Here is a 25,634-nt window from a genome sequence, read left to right on the forward strand (position 1 = left end):
AAAGTGTCACTAATAAGACCCAGGATTCTGGCTTGGAAAGTGGGATGGAGGATGGTGTTTGTGTGTGTATGGGGGGTGGGGAGGTTGGGAGTGGGGACAGCAAGAGGAATGAAACATTCAATTTGGGGCATGTTGAATTTAAGGTTTGAAAAATATCCAAAAGGTTTTATGTAGATCTGGATCTCAGAAAAGAGTGTGAGGCCAGAGACACAGATTTAGAAGCCATCACCATACCAGTTCAGATCAAAGGATCAAAGATCATAATGGGAAACCCTTTTGTAATTCGATTACAAAACCCTTTGTAATAAGTAATTCCACTTCTTACAGTCATATTTATTTTTGGCTAGCATTCCCTTTTCTGAGAATAAGTTACATACATTTAGTAGAGATCAGGTAATTCCACATAAAGGTAATAATGTGGCCATCATTTTTTAAAATGAGTATTAGTTGCAAACATATAAAGGTAAGTTAACAAGAAAAACACCATCTTAAATTTTTCTTGAAAAATTTGAAAAAGCTGGAGATGCAACAGCCTTGTTTTCTTGAACTCAGACCTTTCAGTGCTTTATATTACCTTTTACATTACTTTTAAGATAAAATTTGCATTTGAATACCCAAGACAAATGTTGTGAGTGAAAACACCACAATATTTAAAAAGCAGACAGAAAGGAGGCTGTAAAAAAGACCAAAAAGTGGCAGGTAGAAAAATAGAATGAAAAATGAGGAAAGCCAAAAAAAGGATATTTCAAGGAAAAGGCCATAATTGTGAATATGAAGGTAAGATAAGGAATAAAAAATGTCCACAGGATATAATAAAGAGGAACAGGGTAATAGGTGGCTTGGGTGTAAACAGTGCAAAAAAGGTGCTAGAAACCACAGAATTTAAAAAGAAAGTAATCTTTATTTGTTCAAGAGAAAAAAACACCTTAGTAGTTCATTGACTTTTAATCTTTAAAATTTTTTCTTCTAAAAACGCACACTCACACACATTAGAATATAAAATTTGTTACCTACTCTATGTTTTTTTTAATGCTGCTTCTCCTCTATCCTCAATTTTTAGCATTATATTGTTAGTATTTTCTCATAACAGTTTTTTCTTTGAAATTTTTTTAGTGGCAGCGTAGTATAGTCATGTGGATAATTGATATAAGTACTTCCCCATTCTTGTACTTTAAGTTTTTTTTGCCTTTTTTTGGCCATTAAAAAGAATAAGCGCTTCAATGAATGATATAAATTTTTTTGCATATCTGATTATACTAGATCGAATTATTTTGAATATAAGTTACTAGAGCAAATGGATTTCAAGATAGATCACATCAGTTTTCAGTATATGTGAGTGACTGTATTCTGCACCCTCAGCAATGTGGATTTCATGAGTTAAATATTTGGTGGTTCCATCAGCTATTGAATATATATGTAAATGTTTCTTACTGTGAAGGTGGATTCTTTGTCTTAATTTGGTTAATTTTTCTTTAGATACTTTGAAGCTATATTATTGGGTGCATTACAGATTTAGACCTGACATCTTCCTTGTGAGTTGATCAGTTTTTCGTTAAGTACCTTTTCTGTCTAATAATGCTTTTTTGTCTTTAAATCTACTTTATCTGACATTGATGTAGTTTCCTGAGCTTTCTTTTGCTTAATATTTTCTTGGTATAGATTTTCCCATCCCTTTACCTTTAGACTTTTCTGTGTACTTACAATTAAAGTATATCTTTTTAAAGCAACATATATTTTCAAAATGCAATTTGCCAATATTAGTTTATTACTCACTGTTAATTTAATATTTATTTGTATATTAATTTAATTTAAATTAATTCAACAAAGAATATATTTGAGTTTATTTCTACCACCTTATTATCTGCCAACTATTTTAGGGTCCTTTTTCTTTCCTTCCTTGCCTTTTTTTCTGGATTAATCAAAAAATAGTTTTATTATTCCATTTACTATATTTTAGTGGTTTTCCTAGAAATTATAACATGGATCCTCATTTCAGTCCAGTGCTAACAGTTACTTTTACAACTTCTCTAGAAGCCTAGAAACTTGGATATTTAAACTCATTTACTAGTTCTTTCTTTTGCATTATTGTTCTATGTTACAATATACACACGAATATAACTAGTTTGCATATATTTAAAAATTTTTAAACCATTAAAATTATTGTTTTGTGCAGTCAATATTTAGTTAACCCATGTATTTACCCTCTTCATTCCTTCTTGCATTTTTGACTTTCAGTCTGAGATTATTTTCATTTTACCTGAAAAACACCCTTTGAATTTGTTTTAGTGCAGGTCTACTGAAGACAAATTTTTTTAGTTTTTGTCAGAAAATGTCTTTGTTTTGCTTTAACTTTTGTAGATCATTTTCTCTGGATGTAGGATTTTAAATTGGTAGTCATTTTCTATCAGCATTTTAATGATGCTATTCCATGTGTTCTGGCATTATTGGTTTTTGTAAATAAGTCAGCTATAGTCTTACTGTTAATTCTTTGAAGGTGATTTTTTTTTCCCTCGTATTGCATTTAAGAAATTCTCTTTGACTTTGGTTTTTAAAAGTTTTAGTATGTTGTTCCTCGGTATATTTTTCTTTGTATTTATCCTCTTTGGTATTCTTGGCAATTCTTCAATCTAAAGATCGATGTCTTTTTCAGCTTTGGAGACTCTCCAACCACTATTTCTTGAAATATTGCTTCTCCCTCTATTCTCTTTCTCCTTTCATGTTATGACTCAATTTACGTGCACTTAAAGACCTTTTAAATATGGTGGAAATATCCCTTATATCCTATTCTTAATGGTCCCTTAATTTTTATCTCTCTGTAGATAGAGTGTAGATATTTTCTACTCCCCCTATTTCCAGTTCAACAATCTTCTCTTACTAATATATGTCCACATTGCTGTTAAATCACTATTGAATTCTTAATTTCAATTATTATATTTTTCAACTCTAGAATATTCATTGAATAGTTTTTATGAATGGTGGTTCTCTTCTGAAATGCCTCCTTCTTGTCTTATAGTTTTGAACATGTTAATAAAAATTATTTAAAATTGCACACCCAGTAATTCCTATATCTGAGACCCCGATGGGTTTGTTTTAATGGCCTCTTCTTTTTTTACTTTGTCCTGTCTTCTGACATGCTTATTCTCTCTTTTCTTCCTTTCTCCCTTTCTCCCTTTCTCCCTTTCTCCCTTCCTTCCTTCCTTCCTTCTCTTAGATCTTATCTTTAAAAAATTTAGAAGTTCTGGAGTTCTGGTTATTTTTCTCCTAAGAAAGCTTTTATCTGGCAGCTAAAATGGGCAGATTACCTTAATCCAATCAGGGATTGATCTCAATTTAGTCTGGGCTTCGATTTTTGTGAGGCCTATTTTATTCATAGTCAACTCTGTCTTTTAGGGAGCAGTCTTCTGGGGCCCCTGCTGAAGACACAGGGCATTTACTGGAGCCGCTCCCTGCAGGCCCTGTCTTCCCAGCTCTATGAGACTCTGACAAGCACTGCTGGATTCTTCAACTTCTTACAGAAGAAACTTTCTAGCTGCTGTCTCATACAGTCAACCCTGTGCTGCTTTTGAACGGACCAAACCCTGAAGGGGAAACGTGGTGCTGAACCACTCATACCTCTGAGTTTCCCTGGCTGCCTTGCTAGCCCCAAATTCCAATTTTTGTCTCCCTAGCTATGTGCAGCTGCTAAAGACTAAACTCGGCTTCTTTCCTCCTTTACCAAACCCCCCCCCCCTTTTTTTTGACATACCTAGCAATAATCACTTTATTTTTTAATTTAATTAATTTATGTATACAGCAGGTTCTTATTAGTTACTTATTTTATACATATTAGTGTATATATATCAATCCGAATCTCCCAATTCATCCCACCACCACCCCACCCTCCATATATTTGTTCTCTACATCTGTGTCTCTATTTCTGCCTTGCAAACTGGTTCAGCTGTACCATTTTTCTAGATTCTGCATATATGAGTTAATATACGATATTTGGTTTTTTCTTTCTGATTTACTTCACACTGTGTGACAGTCTCTAGGTCCATCTGCATCTCTGCAAATGACCCAATTTCGTTCCTTTTTATGGCTGAGTAATATTCCATTGTATATATGTACCACATCTTCTTCATCCATTCATCTGTCGATGGGCATTTAGGTTGCTTCCATGACCTGGCTACTGTAAACAGTGCTGCAATGAACACTGGGGTACATGTGCCTTTTTGAATTATGGTTTTCTCTGGGTATATGCCCAGTAGTGGGATTGCTGGATCATATGGTAATTCTATTTTTAGTTTTTTGCTCTTCTCCATAGTGGCTGTATCAGTTTACATTCGCACCAACAGTGCAAGAGGGTTCCCTTTTCTCCACACCCTCTCCAGCATTTGTTGTTTGTAGATTTTCTGATGATGCCCATTCTAACTGGTATGAGGTGATACCTCATTGTAGTTTTGATTTGAATTTCTCTAATAATTAGTGATGTTGAGCAGCTTTTCATGTGCCTCTTGGCCATCTGTATGTCTTTGGAGAAATGTCTATTTAGGTCTTCTGCCCATTTTTTGATTGGGTTGTTTGTTTTTTTAATATGGAGCTGCATGAACTGTTTATATGTTTTGGAGGCTAATTCTTTGTCCGTTGATTCTGTTGCAAATATTTTCTCCCATTCTGAGTGTTGTCTTTTCGTCTTGTTTATAGTTTCCTTTGCTGTGCAAAAACTTTTAAGTTTCATTAGGTCCCATTTGTTTATTTTTGTTTTTATTTCCATTACTCTAAGAGGTGGTCAAAAAGGATCTTTCTGAGATTTATGTCATAGAATGTTCTTCCTATGTTTTCCTCTAAAAGTTTTATAGTGTCTGGTCTTACATTTAGGTATTTAATCCATTTTGAGTTTATTTTTGTGTATGGTGTTAGGGAGTGTTCTAATTTCATTCTTTTACATGTAGCTGTCCAGTTTTCCGAGAACCATTTATTGAAGAGACTGTCTTTTCTCCATTGTATATCCTTGTCTCCTTTGTCATAGATTAGTTGACCATAGGTGCGTAGGTTTAACCCTGGGCTTTCTATCCTGTTCCATTGATCTGTATTTCTGTTTTTGTGTCGGTATTCATATTTTCTTGATTACTGTAGCTTTGTAGTATACTGTGAAGTCAGAGAGTCTGATTCCTCCAGTTCCGTTTTTTCCCCTCAAGATTGCTTTGGCTGTTCGGGGTCTTTTGTGTCTCCATACAAATTTTAAGGTTTTTTGTTCTAGTTCCGTAAAAAATGCCATTGGGAATTTGATAGGGATTGCATTGAATCTGTAGATTGCTTTGGGTAGTATAGTCATTTTCACAATATTGATTTTTCCAATCCTAGAACATGGTATATCTTTCCATCTGTTTGTGCCATCTTTGATTCTTTCATCAGTGTCTTATAATTTTCTGAGTACAGGTCTTTTACCTCCTTAGGTAGGTTTATTCCTAGGTATTTTATTCTTTTTGTTGCAATGGTGAATGGATTGTTTCCTTAATTTCTCTTTCTGAACTTCCATTGTTAGTGTATAGAAATGCAAGAGATTTCTGTGCATTAACTTTGTATCCTGCAACTTTACCAAATTCATTGATTAGCTCTAGTAGTTTTCTGGTGGCATCTTTAGGATTCTCTGTGTATAGTATCATGTCATCTGCAAACAGTGACAGTTTTACTTCTTCTTTTCCAATTTGTATTCCTTTTATTTCTTTTTCTTCTCTGATTGTCGTGGCTAGGACTTCCAAAACTATGTTGAATAATAGTGGTGAGAGTGGACATCCTTGTCTTTTTCCTGATCTGAGAGGAAATGCTTTCAGTTTTTCGCCATTGAGAATGATGTTTGCTGTGGGTTTGTCTTATATAGCCTTTATTATGTTGAGGTAGATTCCCTCTATGCCCACTTTCTGGAGAGTTTTTAATCATAAATGGGTGTTGAATTTTGCCAAAAGCTTTTTCTGCATCGATTGAGATGGTCGTGTGGTTTTTATTCTTCAATTTGTTAATATGTTGTATCACATACACCATTGTGTATCGGTCATTGATTGATTTGCGTATATTGAAGAATCCTTGCATCCCTGGGATAAATCCCACTTGATCATAGTGTATGATCCTTTTAATGTGCTGCTGGATTCTGTTTGCTAGGATTTTGTTGAGTATTCTTGCATCTATATTCATCAGTGATACTGGTCTGTAACTTTCTTTATTTGTAGTATCTTTGTTTGGTTTTGGTATCAGGGTGATGGTGGCCTTGTAGAATGAGTTTGGGAGTGTTCCTTCCTCTGCAATTTTTTGGAAGAGTTTGAGGAGGATGGGTGTTAGCGCTTCTCTAAATGTTGGATAGAATTCACCTGTGAATCTTCGTTTCTGTGCGAGGGCTTTCTCTAGTTGCGGCGAGCGGGGGCCACTCTTCATCGCGGTGCGCGGGCCTCTCACTGTCGCGGCCTCTCTTGTTGTGGAGCACGGGCTCCAGATGCGCAGGCTCAGCAGTTGTGGCTCACGGGCCTAGTTGCTCCGCGGCATGTGGGATCTTCCCAGACCAGGGCTCGAACCCGTGTCTCCTGCATTGGCAGGCAGATTCTCAACCACTACGCCACCAGGGAAGCCCCTGATTTCTTTAGTGATCTATTGGTTATTCAGTAACGTATTGTTTAACCTCCATGTGTTTGTGTTTTTTACGTTTTTTTCCCTGTAGTTTATTTCTAATCTCAAACTGTTGTGCTTGGAAAAGATGCTTGATATGATTTCAGTTTTCTTAAATTTACCGAGGCTTGATTTGTGACCCAAGATGTGATCTATCCTGGAGAACGTTCCATGTGCACTTAAGAAAGAAGTGTAATCTGCTGTTTTCTGATGGAATGTCCTATAAATATCAATTAAAGCTATCTGATCTATTGTGTCATCTAAAGCTTGTGTTTCCTTATTAATTTTCTGTCTGGATGATCTGTCCATTGGTGTAAGTGAGGTGTTAAAGTCACCTACTATTAGTGTTTTACTGTCGATTTCCTCTTTTACAGCTGTTCGCATTTGCCTTATGTATTGAGGTGCTCCTATGTTGGTGCGTATATATTTATAATTGTTATATCTTCTTCTTGGATTGATCCCTTGGTCATTATATAGTTTCCTTCCTTGTCTCTTGTAACATTCTTTATTTTAAAGTCTATTTTATCTGATATGAGTATTGCTACTCCAGGTTTCTTTTGATTTCCATTTGCCTGGAAAATCTTTTTCCTCCCCTCACTTTCAGTCTGTATGTGTCCCTAGGTCTGAAGTGGGTCTCTTGTAGACAGCATATATATGGGTCTTGTTTTTGTATCCATTCAGCAAGCCTGTGTCTTTTGGTTGGAGCATTTAATCCATTCACATTTAAGATAATTAATGATATGTATGTTCCTATTACCATTTTCTTAATTGTTTTGGGTTTGTTTTTGTAGGTCCTTTTCTTCTCGTGTGTTTCCCACTTAGAGAAGTTCCTGTAGCATTTGTTGTAGAGCTGGTTTGGTGGTGCTGAATTTTCTTAGCTTTTGCTTGTCTGTAGAGCTTTTGATTTCTCCATCAAATCTGAATGAGATCCTTGCCAGGTAGAGTAATCTTGGTTGTAGGTTCTTCCCTTTCATCACTTTAAATATATTGTGCCACTGCTTTCTGGCTTGTAGAGTTTCTGCTGAGAAATCATCTGTTAACCTTCTGGGAGTGCCCTTGTATATTATCTGTGGTTTTTCCCTTGCTGCTTTTAATAATTTTTCTCTGTCTTTAATTTTTGCCACTTTGATTACTAGGTGTCTCGGTGTGTTTCTCCTTGGGTTTATTCTGCCTGGGACTGTCTGTGCTTCCTGGACTTGGGTGGCAATTTCCTTTCCCTTGTTAGGGGAGTTTTTGACTATAATCTCTTCCAGTGTTTTCTCAGGTTCTTTCTCTCTCTCTTCTCCTTCTGGGACCCCTATAATGCAAATGTTGGTAGGTTTAATGTTGTCCCAGAGGTTGAGATTTTCTTCATTTCTTTTTTCTTTATTGTGTTCCATGGCAGTGATTTCCACCATTCTGTCTTCCAGGTCACTTATCCTTTCTTCTGCTTCAGTTATTCTGCTATTGATTCCTTGTAGTGTATTTTTCATTTCAGTTATTGTTTTGTTCATCTCTGTTTGTTTGTTCTTTAATTCTTCTAGGTATTTGCTCTTTAATTCTTCTATGTCTTTGTTAAACATTTCTTGCATCTTCTCGATCTTTGCCTCCATTCTTTTTCTGAGGTCCTGGATCATCTTCACTGTCATTATTCTGAATTCTTTTTCTGGAAGTTTACCTATCACCACTTCATTTAGTTGTTTTTCTGGGGTTTTATCTTGTTTCTTCATCTAGTCCATAGTCCTATGCCTTTTCATTTTGTCTATCTTTCTGTGAATGTGGTTTTCATTCCACAGCCTGCAGGATTGGAGTTCTTCTTGTTTCTGCTGTCTGCCCTCTGGTGGATGAGGCTATCTAAGAGGCTCGTGCAAGCTTTCTGATGGGAGGGACTGGTGGTGGGTAGAGCTGGGTGTTCCTCTGGTGGGCAGAGCTCAGTAAAACTTTAATCTGCTTGTCTGCTGATGGGTGGGGCCGAGTTCCCTCCCTGTTGGTTGTTTGGCCTGAGGCGACCCAGCTCTGGAGGCTCAGGCTCTTTGGTGGAGCTAATGGTGGACTCTGGGAGGGCTCATGCCAAGGAGTACTTCCCAGAACTTCTGCTGCCAGTTTCCTTGTCCCCGTGGTGAGCCACAGCCGCCCCCATCTCTGCAGGAGACCCTCCAACAGTAGCAGGTAGGTCTGGTTCAGTCTCCTATGGAGTCAGTGCTCCTTCCTCCTGGGTCTTGATGCACACACTACTTTATGTGTGCCCTCCAAGAGTGGATTCTCTGTTTCCCCCAGTCCTGTCAAAGTCCTGCAATCAAATCCCGCTAGCCTTCAAAGTCTGATTCTCTGGGAATTCCTCCTCCCGTTGCTGGACCCCCAGGTTGGGAAGCCTGATGTGGGGCTCAGAACCTTCACTCCAGTGGATGGACTTCTGTGGTATAATTGTTCTCCAGTTTGTGAGTCACCCACCCAGCAGTTATGGGATTTGATTTTATTGTGATTAGGCCCCTCCTACCATCTCATTGCGCTTCTCTTTTCTCTTTGGATGTGAGGTATCTTTTTTGGTGAGTTCCAGTGTCTTCTTGTTGATGATCGTTTAGCAGTCAGTTGTGATTCTGGTGCTCTCACAAGAGGGAGTGAGCGCACGTCCTTCTCCTCCACCATCTTGAACTAATCTCTTTACTACCACTTTTTGCTTTGCTTCTCAGCTTCTCTCTTGGTGCCAACTACTAATCCACAAATGCCTTGAGGGGAAAAGAAGTGTAGAATATTGGATTCCCCTCACTTTGTGTTTCCCTGCCTTTCAAGATCTTGACTCTCAAGTCCTGACTGCCCTGATGGCTCTCTTGTTCTTTAAAACAGGTTTAAAAAAATTATCCACTTCTCGGGGCTTCCCTGGTGGCGCAGTGGTTGAGAGTCTGCCTGCTAATGCAGGGGACGCGGGTTCGAGCCCTGGTCTGGGAAGATCCCACATGCCGCGGAGCAACTGGGCCCGTGAGCCACAACTACTGAGCCTGCGCGTCTGGAGCCTGTGCTCCGCAACAAGAGAGGCCACGATAGTGAGAGGCCCGCGCACCGCGATGAAGAGTGGCCCCCGCTTGCCGCAACTAGAGAAAGCCCTAGCACAGAAACGAAGACCCAACATAGCAATCAATCAATCAATCAATCAATCAATTAAAAAAAAAAATATTATCCACTTCTCAAGTTGTCCTTGGTGGAAGAGTTGGTCAAATCCAAGCTCATAGCCAGAAGCAGAAGTCCTTAAATATTTTTATTTTGTGTGAATAATAAGTGATCTTTATAGATCCAGGATATTTTTTATTTAAAGTATTTTTTCTGTTTTGTTAAAGCTCATTTTTAATTTATAGAAGTATTTCATATGTCTGTTGTCAAATTTATTAGTCTTTTCCTTTAAGACTTCCATTGATGCTAAGAAATAGTTCTTTCCTTACTTCTCCAGATATTTTTCTATTTTTTCCTTTGGTTTATTTTTACTTAAATTTAATTTTTCAATTGATATAAATTTAATTTTGTTGCATAGAATTTTGGGAAACTTATTTTAAAAATTATTTAACCACTATTTGTTGGATGAAATATTTTTCCCTACTGCTTTGAAATTTCATCTTTTTCATATAGTAAATTATTACCTATACTGTTGATTGAAATAAAAATGCAAAACGTGAGAGCTGTGAGTTTCAGTTTTATTTGAGGACTTATTGAGCCCAGGAGACAGCCTCTCAGATAGCTCTGAGGAACTTCTCAGAAGGGGTGGGGTGGGAGGTCAGCATGTATGTAATTCTGGAGAAAGCGTACGTGCAATCAAGCACACAGCTCAGTGGAAGATTGCTGCTAGTCATGAGGAACAGATATTTCAGTTAATGATTTTAGTACTTTTCTATGAATGGGAAGATGCAAGACAATGAGTTCTTAAAATTTTCTCCTGAGAATACCTAACTATCTGAAGGCCTGTTCTGCCAGTTTTCCCGCAGCACCGACTGCCTCATTCCTGATCTCCATCCTGAACTCCTTTCAGGATGTGTTGAAGACCAGCAACTGCAGTGGCTAATGACTCAGTTCTTGTAAAACTGGGTGGTGAGGGACCATCTTTAGTTGGCAATGCCTTGCTTTATTTCTGAATTCTCATTGATCAGACTATTATTATACCTGTAATCTGCTGTTTCAGTTATTAAACTTTAATAATTGATTTTACTACTTGGTTGTTCAGGTACTCTTATTATTCTTATTTGTCAATTTCATCTTGGCTGTTCATGTCAGGATTTCTTTGCCTACAGTGTCAGAAGTGATTATGATCCGAACTAAAGTAGTAATAGTGGAGATACAGAGCAAGAACAAAGTGAGTGTTATTGATTATTGCCACCTATAGTGCTTGAGGGATTTGGAGGCTGGATATGGCATCTCCCATGATGCAGCCTTCTGGCTTGAGAAAGTGAGAGAATTGTAGTGTCGTTAACTAAGATTGAGAGAAAGAAAGAAGCAGAATGTAACAGAAAGGGAAGATCATTTGTTGAAAGAGCAAAAGCAGGAGTAGCAAAGACAATCGTAAAAGATTGGTAATATTTTGAAATAGCTTCTTTGACTAGTAAGATAGAAAGTTGATGTGGGAAAATATTTAAAAAATCAAGTGAAGTCCAGTTTGGTTTAGATATCAAATGAAATTTGCTGTGGTACCAGTTCTAACAGATGTACGATTTTTAAGGAGCAGTCCATAGCAGCTCTTTTCATATATTCAACCATGTGAGATACAGTTAGGCTGTAAACAATTTTTGTAGTCGATTGAAGGGCCTAAGCTTGGGAGAAGGGGTGCAGAAGGCAGACTGATCAAGTTTAGGAGGTTTTTGAGCAAAAAAGTTGCAAATGAGGAAGTAGAAGCTACTGGTGAAAAAACTATTGATGTGGCCTTATAAATTTTGGTTTTGTAAAGAAAGAAATGAAGCCAGGCAGATTATTGCAAGTATCAAATATGATTTTGAGAACTGAAAGAGTTTTATAAGCTTTATATCAAAATAAGGCAGTGCTTTTTATTTTCTTAGATATTTACGTGAAGGTGGAGCTGGGATGTGCCCTGACCCTCTCTATCTGGCTATGCTCTTTGCAGCCTAAGGCTAAAACAGTTTCTAGACAGGGAGCCTGGAGTCCAATTTATAGGGAGAATATGCAGCCTCTTAGCTTCTTTCACTGTATTTATACCAACCAGTGTTCTTTTAGTCACCCTTAAAGAGACTTAAAAAATATCACCTTGAACTGTATACTCTAGCTCTAAAATATTGTCTTATTTAAATACAAAGACTAGAGAGTGGAATATTTTTAAGAGATTTACTTTTATGAGGCTTCTCTTTCTTCCTTTGACTTTGGTCATCCTCACCCCTCCCCACTGCAAATTTGGACCTCATGATCAGAATTGTAGCATTTTGGCCTTGGAAGAAATTGTACAATTTATTTGACTCTAACTTTTTCTCCATTAAATAAATGAGACAAATGAGGGACAGAGAAGACAAGGCTGATGTCACCTGTAAGTCAAAAGCAGAGCTAAACCCAGGAAATTCAGGTTTCCTAATAACGGATTTAGATACTTTCACTATAGTGCGGCGATTAGAAAATTAATATTAATTTACTGTATCACTTTGCATAGTACACTCCTCCCCCACTCTCCTTTAATATTCAGTTTTAATGTGGAAGAATAAAAAGTGGTTTCGATCCTCTCTCTTCAGAGTATCAGATTTCTGAAAAGAGCTGACACAAAGCACTTTCGTAACCAAATTTAATATAAAAGCACTGAGAGTATGCAAATAAAGCACAGAGCCAAACTTTAGAAGTGAAGTAAAGAGATAAAGAATTAATACGGTGCCCTTTTTAAGATTAGACTTTAGTCCTGAATTCCTGTTCTTTCCTGGTTGACAAGCCACAAGCAACTGTGACCTCAAACATCCTAGCCCCTGCTTGAGATGCACACCTGGACCAGCGACAGACAAAGAGAGCTACTTGTCAATTCTCGCTTTTTTGGCAGTGTCTGTTCAGATATGCTCACCACACCCCCATCCTGTTCTACTTCAGTGTTAGAAGGAAATGAAGCCACAATGAGAACTAAAAAGAGCTGTAACACCTTTTATCCCCTGCCTCCTCACTGCCCTCCCCACACAGAGCTACTCCACCCAAGTCGGGCTCCAGTGTGACATTCCTGCCTGAGAAAGGAATGATGAGGTGAGACTACAGTTGCAGACAAGTGACACCCAGAAGCCAAAAGCTTCTGTAAGTACCAGGTCTGCACAAGACCCAAGCCAAAGCAATGGCATTGTCGCTGGAAGAATTCATCCACTCCCTTGACCTCAGGACCCTCCCCAGGGTCCTAGAAATTCAGTCAGGCTTCTATTTTGAAGGTAAGCACCTTCCTATCTCTGGCTAGAAAGTGCTCATAAGGTATATACTCTTGGGAATTTTAGGGAAATTTTTAACAGAATATATGAATTCTGTTAGAGGAAAGGTGGTCATCAGAGAAAGTAATTAACTGAGGAATGGTCGAGACCCAATAGTGTTGGAGAAGGGAGAAACGAGATAGGACTCTGGGGGGTGGATAGGGGCTAGGAACTGAGTGAAGCTTCTTGGCCTTCAAATAGTTCAACACGAATGATGAATTATTTCTGCCTTTTCTTTGAAATTGGTTGTAACTCGAGTGAAAAGTTAAGTTTTCCATGTCTATGTTTCTAGAATATAAAATATAGTTTTAAAAAAAGCAACTATTAAAAGCACAGCATTTAGAAAGAAAACTTCACCAAACTCTTAACCACTTCTAAAAGTTGCTTGTATCAGCGCTTCTCTCACTCTTTCTGTAGTGGCCTAACTTCCAATTTCTGAAATAATGGCATTCTTATTTGAAGGTATAGAAGTTAATGTTTACTAATTACAAGATAATTTTTAAAGAATCTATGGCAGAGTTCTAAAGTCAGAGTTCAACTAAGACTATTGAATAAGTTAGTGTGCTTTGGTGTAACTTACTGTATAAATTCAGTAAAAGAGCATTAAGACCTACAACACATAAAACACATACCCTAGAATATTTAAGCAGTGGTTTGAATACATGTAAGACAGAGTCATTTTCTGGGCAAAAATGCATTTTTGGTTCCAAGAGTCGTAGAATTGAGTCAGTAGTAGAGTCAAATACAGACAAACTACTGGGAAGATGAAGAATTTTTGGTAGGCAAATCTTTCCCTTTTATAGACAAAATAATTTTTTAGGTATTATATTATGAAATAAAACAAAGCTTGACAAATGTCAGACCCAGTTCATACACACACACACACACACACACACACACACACACACACACACAAAAGCACACATACACACACCTGTAGGCAATGAATTGGTGCAGGCAGCCTTCAGTTTTATATAGACCGTTTTGTTTAATTCATTTGTAAATTGATTATTTTGAATCAGACCATATTTTTCCATATATATAATATCATGAAATGTATCTTTGTTCTTAAGCTGGCCCCAAGTCATTTTTTTTGTCTCATTTTTTTGTGCTTTTGAGGTTTCTCGTAAGAAAGTTCTTCTTCATGCTCGGTTTACAAAGATATTGTCCTATGTTATTTTATATCAACTTTACAGTTTTATATTTCACATTTAATTTTTACACTATGCCATGAAGGGCAGAGGAATCCAATTTTAGCTTTTTTCCATATAGTAACCACAATTTCCCAGCACCATTTACTAAGCTAGTTATCCTTTCCCCTTTGGTTTGTGTTGCTGTCTTAAAATTATGCTCACATCTGGGTTGGTCTGTCTCTGAAATATCTCTTCTATTTCATTAGTCTGTGTTTTCTCAGTTGTGTTGAAGCATCATTTTTGTAACTATGGCTCTGGAATAATAGTTCATGTATAAACCAATCTCTTGTTTTTACTCCTTTATTCTAAGTTGATGTAGCTATTCATAGACCTTTCAAACATGTCTTTAAATAAATCAACTGATTACTTTAAAAATCCAACTGGAATTTGTATTGGATTATATTGATTTTATAGATTAACTTGGGAAGAATTGAGTCTTATACTAAGTCTTACAAAAGAACATAGTCTCTCCATGTGTTCAGACTATCTTTATCTTTTAATACTTTACTATTATGTTATACCTCAATTAAGAGAAAGAAGCATACACCTTGATGAATTTTCACAAATTAAGTACATTCATGTAACCACCATCGTGGTCAAGAAATAGAAAATTACAAGTATTCTGGAAGTTCCATCTTATACCCTTTCTCAATCATTATCCACGTTCCTCCCCAAAAGTAACCATCATCTTGAATTTTGCCCATTTATGAACTTTATATTAATGGAAAATTATAATATGTATCTTTTTATGTTTGGCATATCTGTTCAACATTATCTTTGTAAAATTAATCCATGCTCTTCTATATAGCTTATTTATTCCAGTGTGTATAATATTCCATTGGATGAATATATCACTATCCATTCCACTACTAATGGACATTTGGATTATTTCCAGTTGGAGATGTCAACAGTAACGTTGTCATGAACATTCTTGTACATGTGTGTTCACATGTGTATAGCATTCAATTGGGTGTATAAATGAGTGGAATTGGCACATGACACAGTGTGAATATGTTCAGCCTGGGTAGTTAATGGAAAACAAGTTTCCTAAGTACTAATAGTTATACCACTTTACATTCCTACCAGCAGAATATGAGAGCTCTAATTAACCCATATTTTTGACAACACTTGATATTATCAGTCTTTTTAAAATAATTGAGATTTAATTTAGATATAACATTGTATTAGTTTCAGGTGTACAAAATAATGATTCAATATTTGTATGTATAGCAAAATGATCACCACAGTAAGTCTAGTTAACATTTGTTACCACATGTAATTACAATTTTTTTCTTGTGATGGGAACGTCTAAGATTTACTTTCTTAGCAACTTTCAGAGCCTGGCTGTCTCCTCAAAAGACAAGGATTTAATTATGTAAGTGATAAGGCATACTGATAAAGCATTGGGATTTTAAAAAATCTCCTTGATGATTAAAAATGCAGCCAAGTTTGAGAACTACTACTGTAAAATTGGTTCTCCCATTTATTATTAGCAGTGCATTGGTTTAGAGAGAATTCGCATCATTTTAAATGAAGTCTTCTGATCCGCGAGCCTAGTATATCTGTCTAGTTATATGAATAGATCTCTTTTCGCTTCTGTCAATAACATTTTATAATTTTTATTTGTGGAGTTCTTACATTTCTATTTCAGATTTATTCTTAGTTATTTGATTTTTTAAATTCCATTATAAGTGGTATCTTTTGAAGTTTTCATTTTTTCTTTGTGTTTGTTGAATTCTAAGAATATATCTTTAGATTATTTTAGATTTGTTATATACACATTTAAGTTTTCTGTGTATATTGATTGAATCTTATTTCTTCTTTCCAATGGTTGTACTTTATTTTCCTTCAGTTGAAGTACTAGCTAGTGCTTCTAGTATAATATTGAATAAGAGTAATGATAAAGGACCTCCTTGTGTCACTCACAACCATAGAGAGAAAGTTTTAATAATTTATCATTAAATATAATGTTTGTTTTAGTTTAACGAAGTTTCTAGTTTTCTACCAGTTTTTTAAGAAGTCATGAATGTATGTTTAATTTATCAAATATTTTTCTATAACTTTTGTGGTGATAATATGATTTTTTACATTGATTTTTTTTGAATGTTAAGCCATTTATTTGTGGAATAAAATCAATTTGGTGATATATCACTGAATTCAGTTTATAAGTTTTAAAGAACTTTTGTATTTCTTTTAGGGTATGAAATTGGCTTATAATTTTTATTTCTTATAACATCCTACCAAGGTTTTTGTGTTATGTTGAAATTATAGAACTTCTTGGGTTAAGTCTTTTTCTCTCCTTCTAAAGATATTATATAAATTAGATGTCATTTTTTATTTAAATATTTAGTAGAATTCCAAATGAAGCCATTCTGAGCTGGGATTTCTAAAGTAGACATGTTTTTAATTATGACTTCAGTTTTTTAAACAGTAAGGTCTTCCCATCCATGAGCATAGTTTATCTCTCATTAAAACAAACAAACAAACAAAAAGCTCATTTTTTGGATTATGTATTAGAAGTTTAAAAAAATGTCTCCATAGAGATCTTGTGTATTCTAAGCTAGTTCCTAGAGTGCAGACACGTACACATACTATATTGCTATATTGACAGATACCGTATTTCCTCTGTTCTCACTGGTTACCACTGAAATGGAAAAATGCAGGTGAATATTATTAGCAGTACTGATGAACTCTCATTAATTCTCGTAGTTTATCTTTTTTATTTCTCTGGTTTTCCTAAATAGATATTGATGTCATTAGAAAATATCAAGTTGTGTCTCTTCCCTACTATGTTCAACAACTGTCTGTTTTTTCTTACCTTCATAGTATAGTCCAGGGCCTCCAGTACTGTGTTAAATAATGGGAATTCTGAATCATAAAGAAAATGCGTCTAAAATTCCTCCATTAAGTGTAATGCTCTAGAACTGGTCTTTAACTATCACTAAATTAAGCAAGTTCCTATCTATTCCTTGCTTTCTAGGTATTTTCATAATAAATAGGTATTGGACTTAATACTGTATCATTGACTAAGATAATAACGTGGTTTGGTTTCTTTAGTCTGCTAATGTAAATTACCTTTAAAGACTTTTCAAATTGAAGGATCCTTTCATATTATACATATATACATTTGAAATACAGTGTAGGAGTTTGATATTATATTTAAGATTTTTGCATTTGATCGTAATTGAAATGAGCTAATAGACTCATCTACTATTTTAGATTCCAGATAACACTAGCTTTCTAAAATGAGCTACATAGATTTTGTTGTTTTCTATTTTCTGAGGTATTTGCAAAAAAACGAAATGGGCTTTAAACTCTTTCTTTAATTTGGTAGAATTCTGTAAGAACTACTGGACATGTAATTTTTTGGAGGGAAATCAGAATTTGGTTTTGTTAAAATTCTCTGTTGTTTTGCTTCTCTCATTGATTTCTGACTTGATCTTCAGTATTTTCTTGCGTCCTCTGTTTGCTCTCTTGCTCCTTTTCTAGCTTCCTAGTTTAAATCACAGTCATTTTAAAAACGTTTCTTGCTTCTTGATAAGTGGGCTTAAACCTGTATTTTTCTCTAAATATTTCTGTTTCCCATAAATTTTGCCATGTAGTATTTTCACTCTTACTCAGTTCTAAGAACATTTTTTTCCTTTTAAATCCAATGGCTATTTATTTTATTTACTGATAATATAAAATTTCCTTTACCTGTTCTTTGCTTTTAATTACTAATTCTCTTCTATGTTGTTAGAGAACAATAGTCTGTATTATATTATTGTTCCTTTGAAATTGATTCAGGCTTCCTTTATGACATGAAACATGTCCTATTTTGGAAATATTTCATATGAGCTCAAAAAAGCATGTTTTGTTGTTTAGTACACTATCTCTCTATATATACCAAGTAGCTTGTTTTTAATTGTTTTGTTCAGATCTTGCTCTCACTGCTTATTTTTCTTCTGCTTTACCTGTCATTTTCTGAGAGGATTATGTGAAATAGTCCTTCAGCAGTTCATTTTTCTAGTTCACTCCTAATTTCTTTCTATCTTTTGTTCCATCATATTTTTGAGGTTTAGTTGTTGCATGCGCTTATGCTATGAGGGTTATATCCTCAACTCTATTATTATCATCCTTTTCCCTATATAGCTTTTTATTAAGTCCTATTTTGTTTGATAATCATATTGCTACTCCAGTTTTCTTTTGGAATATTTTTTTCTAAGCATTTATTTCCATTTTTTTGGTGTCTCTTGTTTTAAGTGCAAGGAAACATATTCTTCCTCCTCTTGATGCTTCTCGTGTTGGTGCAGGCAGTGGAACCAGGTTTCACCCGTGCTGTGGTGATGACTCCATGACAGGAGATTTTTGGGGAATGGAGGTTTGAAGGAACTTGAGGAAGGCAACATGAAGTCATGTAAGGTTCTGTGGTACTGGATTGAATACTCCCAGTTTACAACAACAATGTTAATAGGCAGCATGATACACTCAATAGCATGTTGCTCAGGCACTTATTGAATTGCCCTACCTCATGAGATAAGGCATAGATCTGTGTGTTATAAACTCAGGACTTGGCCTCCTGACTGTTTACACATGAGAGATGATTTCATGGTCAACTTACAACATTCAACATTTGCTTTGTCCCTCTCTTAAGAAAAAAGAAAGCTTCATCATAACCTTGAAAATTGATGTGAAGTTTTTTTTTTGATGTGAAGATCAATTGAGCTGTTGTATATAAAATAGTCAGCAAAATGGCTGACCAATAGAAATCTTGCAGTAAATCTTAACTATTATTATTGTGATTACCATAATATTGGCATATTATGAGGAAAACTGATCAACCATTTCTAAAAAGTAAAACTAATTTGAATTCCGCTATTGCTGCATATCCCAACATAAGTTAAAATGGAGAAAAAATATTAAAAGTTAAAATATTAACAATAAAAATGCTCAAAGAAGCCACAGAAGAATATTAAACTAGGGACTCTAAAAAATAAAAACATTGAATTTATGAAATAGAAAACTTCCTTCTTGAAAAAAATTACACAAATGTGGATGAAAGACAAACTACAAACTGGGAAAATATTCACAATATATATAGCAGATAGAATGTAAATATCCTCAGTGTATAAAGAATTTATTAAATAACAATAAACAAACATGAGTATAAAATTTTTAAATGGGAAAAAGATATGAAAGGCAGCTTACATGCCAGAATCATATAAAAATTTTCAAATTTACTAACAATAAAATGCAAATAAAGCAATAAATCACTCAATCATTTCTTAGGTCACAGATATTAAAAAGATCCACAAAACCCAATGTAGGTGTGAATGTGCAGAAATGAGGGGAGGCACAGGCGGTGGGTGTGTAAACGGTTACAGACTTTTTAGGTCTCAACTGGGCAATAAGCATCCACATATAACATGTTCATAAACATCTGCCCTCTACAAATTAACTTAAAATATAATTACAAAAAGCAAAAATGATTATATTACAATGATCATAGCAGCATGTTTTATAGACAAACATCAAGTGAGCCTCAGCATGGACTAGCTTATATAAATTACAATAACACATTATCAAGCATTATTCAAAAGGCTAGAATCATGGAGGGGATGGGGTAAGCTGCTACCCTATTGGAGCTTATGTTCCAGTGGCTGGAACAAATGACAAACAACCCACAGGTTTAAAATATACACAAGTACCATGAAGATCTAAATAGGTAGAGAGTAAAGCAAAGCAGAGGGAAGAGATGATCTTCTGATAGGGTGATCAGGGCAGATATCTCTGATGAGATGAAATTTGAGCAGAGGCCAGAATAAACTAAGCAAATGAGCCTTGCACATTTCTGGAAGAACATTTCTGCTGAGGACAGAGCAAGTGCAAACCACATAACAGATTTCTTCATCTAATTAAGAAACAAAGAGGAGACAGTGAGGATAAAGCAGAGCAATTGAAGGGAAGTGTAGTGGGAGATGAGGCTGAGGACGTGGGGATGTACAAATTTTGTAGGCCTTAAAGGCCATGGAACACATAATTTAGTACAGAGTGGGGCTGGGGAAGCAGGTGAGACCTCTAAGATAAAATGATCAGGGAAGGCCACTCTAAAGAGCTGATTTAGTAGCAGAGACCTGAATGTTTAGAAGGAATCAGACAAGAAAATATCCGGGAGATGAATGTTTCAAACAGAGTGAACAGCTAGTGCAAACATTTGGGGACCAAAAGGGGCTTAGTCTGAGGAAGAGAAAAATATCCCTGTACCTTGAACATACAGAAGAAAACAGAGAGGAAGTCTTACCAGAAGAGGTTTAAGGAGTGGGCAAGAGCATTTCAAGGAGTTTAGATTTTATCAGTGCTAATGACCAGTTTGCAGCAAGAGATTGACATGACCTGATCACCTTTTTAGGAGAATCATTGGCTGCTCTGGTGTTAGTGGGGCAAAAGTGGGTTGAGACACATTAGGACCATGTAATAATCCAGAAGAGAGATCATGGTGCCTTCATTCAGCTGGAAGAGAAATGACCAATTTAGGATATGCTTTGGAGGTAGAAATGTCAGGACTTGCTAATGGATTTGATATGAGGTGTGAGGAAGGGGAAGACTAAAGGATGCATGGGAGGACTTTGACCTAAATGATTAGGTTTGTGCATTTGACAAAGTTGTGAAGATCTGGGGAGAGAGAGTTTTGGTGGAAAAAATAAATTATATATAATTTATTTTTATTTATAATATAAACCTTAATATATCAGTTTCTTTATTGATATTTATGGTCATTCTAAGGCATACAAAATAATTAAAATTGCAAGAGGATAAAGTAAATATAAAATTAATAGTATTTTAAACAATTTAAATTTTTATTAATAATAAAACCCATTTTCTCTCACAAAAGTTGTTAACTTTGTTACAACATATTAACTATTATTGAACATTATTGAAAATATTAAACACTTCCATTACTGAATACTTCAATATTTGTAAAAATGTTGATTTAATATCGTGATAGAGTGATTCAAAGACATAGCTCTAATGTATTTATTTCAGTACTTGTAAATAATAGCTCTTAAAGATATCTTATAAAGGTCCAGTGTACAACATATATCCACCATATAAAATATATGCTTAGGGAAGATTTATCATTAATGTTGGTGGCCATCAATCCATATGTGAAGTAACCTTCTTTATAAATCTGGTTTTGGCAGTTTCTTTAGACAGCAATTGTATGTAGCTGATGGCAAGTTTGTACTAGGAATAGAAGTGTCATTCTGCCATCTTCTTGATAGGGTCTGAAATTTTCAATTCTCAAATGTCTTTGTAGGCATCTTACAAAGTTATTGTCTATTTTGTGCGAGTTGAAATTAGATTATAATAATTCTTAAAACAACTTTACTTGACACATGTAAAATCCATTATATGGAAGTATTGCAAGTGTATGAATGAATTAGGACAATTCTTTTAACTCTCATTTTTTTGGAATTCCCAATCTGTCTCAATATATTGTGGACTATACATGTCATGTGACCACCTGATGTAGGAATAAATTAAGATTTCTTTATTATTAAGCACTAATGGAGTTTAAAATTAAATTTTAGAAAACCTTTGTATTAAATATTAGTATAGGTTAATTTTGTTTATGTAAAAATGAGTATTAATTGAAGGTCTAATATTTTCTTCTCTTATCTCACATCTTGTAAAAATAATTATCGTAGATTTTTCTCTTTCTTTCAAGTACATCATAGAATTGGACTTCCCTACACTTTTGTGGCCATAGGACTTGCATTGGCCAATGTAATGAGAGCAGAAATAAGGTGTATCATTTTGGACTGATGCTTTAAGAACTAGTTCATAATTTAACATATTTCATCCTGGTAGAGCATGTCAAAATGGAGCCTTCAACAGTCTGGGTGCCTAAGTAACTATAATTATTAGAGACCCTGCCCTCACCCACTTGAACTGGACATGTAATGAAATGAGAAATATACCTTTGTTACTTAAATCTCTGAGAATTTGAGGTTGTTCATTATCTCAGCATAACAAAATTTCCTTACTGATACAAGTTATATTTATTATGACTGGAACTGCACTTACTATCAGTTAAAAAAATTAGACATTAGACATTCTGGAGAGAGTCATATAATGCCAGGAAAGTTAGTTGGTAATAATGTTACCGCATGTTTATGGAAAGGTGAGGTCGCCACTCTGTATTCAGGAAATATCTGTTCTTTGACTATTCTGCATATTGCTAACATTACCATCTATCTATCACTATTTACTTCATATATGTAACCAGTTTGGTGTTGACTTAAAATTTTTGCAAAAACAAAGTTTGTTTGCATTATGATCTTGTTCAATGAACTGGATATTGAAAAAAATTCTATTTTTCTCTATAGAAATAATACGTGCACATGGCTAGAAAGTTGGACAAAGTAGAAGCACAAATATTCAATAACTTCATCAGATAGAGAGAAATATGATTAACATTTTGATGTATTATCTTCTAATTTTTATGAAAGTATGAATTAACTTTTAAAAGGAGAAAAATTGATGCCAATTTTCCCCCCATGCTTTATCCAGAATATCACCACTCGCACTGCAACCTCCATCTTCCCCCTTGGTTCAAATCATCATAACTTATTGCCAGGATTATCAAAATAGCCACCTAATTTGTCTCCCTACTTCTCTTTCACTCCTGAAGTCTATTCTCATAGCATCCAGAGTCATGCTTTTAAGTGGTATGCCAAATTATGCCATTCCTCTGTTAAAGAACCGCCTATGGCTCTCCCATTTTTTCTTAAAATAAGGACCTTACAATGGGTAATAAGGTCTTTTATTTTTCTCTCCTCACTCCCATTATTTCTCTGAGTTTATTGTTTACTAATCTTCTCCTTCTTGCCACACTGACCTCCTCACTGTCCCTCAAACTTGAGGATATGCTCCAGCCTTAAAGCTTTGCTCACACTCTTCCCTTGGGTTGGCAAGCTCTTCAACCAGATGTCAACTTGGCTAACTCCTTTCTCTATGAGGCTTACCTGACCACCCTATTAAATACTGCAAATTTTCTGTTCCTCCTTCGCTATATTCCCTATCCTCATTATTATATTCTTCATTTTTTTTGAACCAAAACACTATCTTCTTCTTATATGTCATGTAGGTTATTATTTATTGTTTATTTTTCTGTCCTTTCCCATTAGATTTTTCTTACAGCTTAATTGATGTATAATTTTTTAAACCATAAAATTCATCCATTATAGGTGTTCAATTCAATGATTTTTAGTAAATTTATAGAGTTGTGCAACCACCACCAATTTTAGACTATTTCCATCACCTCAAAGAAGTCCCTTGATCTATTTGCCAATCATTATTGCTTACATTTCCAGCCCCAGGCAACCAGTGCTCTGCTTTCTATCTATAAATTTGCCTTTCCTGGACATTTCATATAAAATAAATCACACAGTATGTAGTCTTTTGAAACTAACTTCTTTTACTCAGCTTAATGTTTTTAAGGTTCATCTATGTTGGAGCATATATTCTGGTGTGTTTTTGTTGCTAAATAGTATTTTATGTATGGATATACCACATTTTGTTTATCCAACACCAGTTAAAGGTCATTTGTATTATTTCCCTTTTGGAGATAACATGAATAATGTACCATTTTACGTTCCCATTTACAATGTATTTGGATTCCAATTTCTCCAAATCCTTACCAAAACTTGGTACTGTCTTTTGTATTATAGCCAAAGGTATCTCATTGTAGTTTTAATTTCATTTCCTTAATGACAAGTGATGTTGAACATTTTTTCCTGTGCTTATTAGCAATTTATTTGTCTTTTTTGAAATAAAATGTCTCTTCAAACATTTTGCCAATCTTTGTCCTCTTGTTATTGAGCTATAAGACTTATTTCTGTATTCTGGATATTTGATTTGCAAGTATTTTCAGATATATAATCGAAAATATTTTCTTCCCTTCTGTGGCTTATCTTTTCACTTTCATAATGTTATCTTTTGAAATAAAAAGGTTTTAAATTTAGAAGCCCATTTATCAATTTTTTTAGGGCTCATACTTTTTTTTTTTTAAACTTTTGGGTTTTTATTTATTTATTTATGGCTGTGTTGGGTCTTCGTTTCTGTGCGAGGGCTTTCTCCAGTTGCGGCAAGTGGGGGCCACTCTTCATCGCGGTGCGCGGGCCTCTCATTATCGCGGCCTCTCTTGTTGCGGAGCATAGGCTCCAGACGCGCAGGCTCAGTAATTGTGGCCCACGGGCCTAGTTGCTACGCGGCATGTGGGATCCTCCCAGACCAGGGCTCGAACCCGTGTCCCCTGCATTGGCAGGCAGATTCTCAACCACTGCGCCACCAGGGAAGCCCTAGGGCTCACACTTTTGTTATCATGTTACCTAACCCAAAGTCACAAAAATTTCCTCCTATTTTGTGTTGGGGGCCTACCAGATCACTCCCAGTCTTGTTGATTTTCTAGAAATACAGAACTCAGAAAACCTGTTATACTCAGAGTTACGGTTTATCACAGGGAATGAATAGAAACTAAAGCCAGCAAAGGAAAAAGGCATATACGGCAAGGTGTATGAGAAAACAGGCACGAACTGCCAGTTATCCTCTCCCAATGAAGATACATGGATAGTGCTTAATTCTCCTAGCGATGATGTGTCACAGCAAGGACAAAGTATTTCCAGTTAGGGAAGCTCATCTGTGCCTTTGTGTCCAATGTTTTTATGGGAGCAGTTACATAGGCATTGAGGATTTGTGTGACTGACCTTAGCTACTGGGTCTCTAGGCCCTCTAGAGATTAAGTGGTATGATCCAGGACCCCAAGTGAACAAAAACAGGCATTCACCATAGATCACATTGTTAGCATAAACTATCTGGTGTGGCCCAAGATCCCAGATATACAGAAACACTCTATCTGGCAGGATATTCCAAGGGCTTAGATGTTATCTCTCAGGAGCCAAGCAAGGGCTAGTCCTTTCTTTGAAATGTGCAGAGTTTGAGCACCCCAAGTAATAGTTAACCCATTACTGCACAGTTTTTTTTTTTACAAGAGTTTTATCTTATCTTTAGATCTAAGATCCATTTGAGTTAGCCAGAATTTTCAAAAGCCTTAATTCCAAGTAACAGAAGAATTAATCAACTTTCTACACAGTTACAAAGCATGCAGGGGATGATTTAAGTACAACAAGCTCTCTCTAGCTGAGAGAGGTGAGGGAGTTAACCAAACATATCTGGGTGAATGGCTTTCCAAGTTGAGAGAATATCTTTAGCGAAGTGTTATGGTGAGAGTGTGTTGGCATATTCCAGAAAAAGTGAGAAACCAGTAAGGCTGGAAGGAGGAGGAGAGTGAACAGAAATGATATCAGAGAGGAAATGGTGGAGAACCATATATGGTCCTTTTGGATATTGTACGAATTTTACTCTTAGAAGA

General features: G+C 35.6%; 1 protein-coding gene across 1 annotated transcript in view; it reads left to right on the top strand.

The window, feature by feature from the left end:
* Positions 1 to 12,901: 12,901 nt before the first annotated feature.
* THEMIS (thymocyte selection associated) overlaps positions 12,902 to 25,634 on the top strand; it is a 162,193-nt gene continuing 149,460 nt past the window's right edge. The window contains exon 1 of the mRNA XM_061207203.1: positions 12,902 to 12,992. Coding sequence (XP_061063186.1) covers positions 12,902 to 12,992 — 91 coding nt within the window. The remainder of the gene's footprint in view (positions 12,993 to 25,634) is intronic.

This window comes from Eubalaena glacialis, chromosome 12, assembly GCF_028564815.1.
Source record: "Eubalaena glacialis isolate mEubGla1 chromosome 12, mEubGla1.1.hap2.+ XY, whole genome shotgun sequence".
NCBI lineage: Eukaryota > Metazoa > Chordata > Mammalia > Artiodactyla > Balaenidae > Eubalaena > Eubalaena glacialis.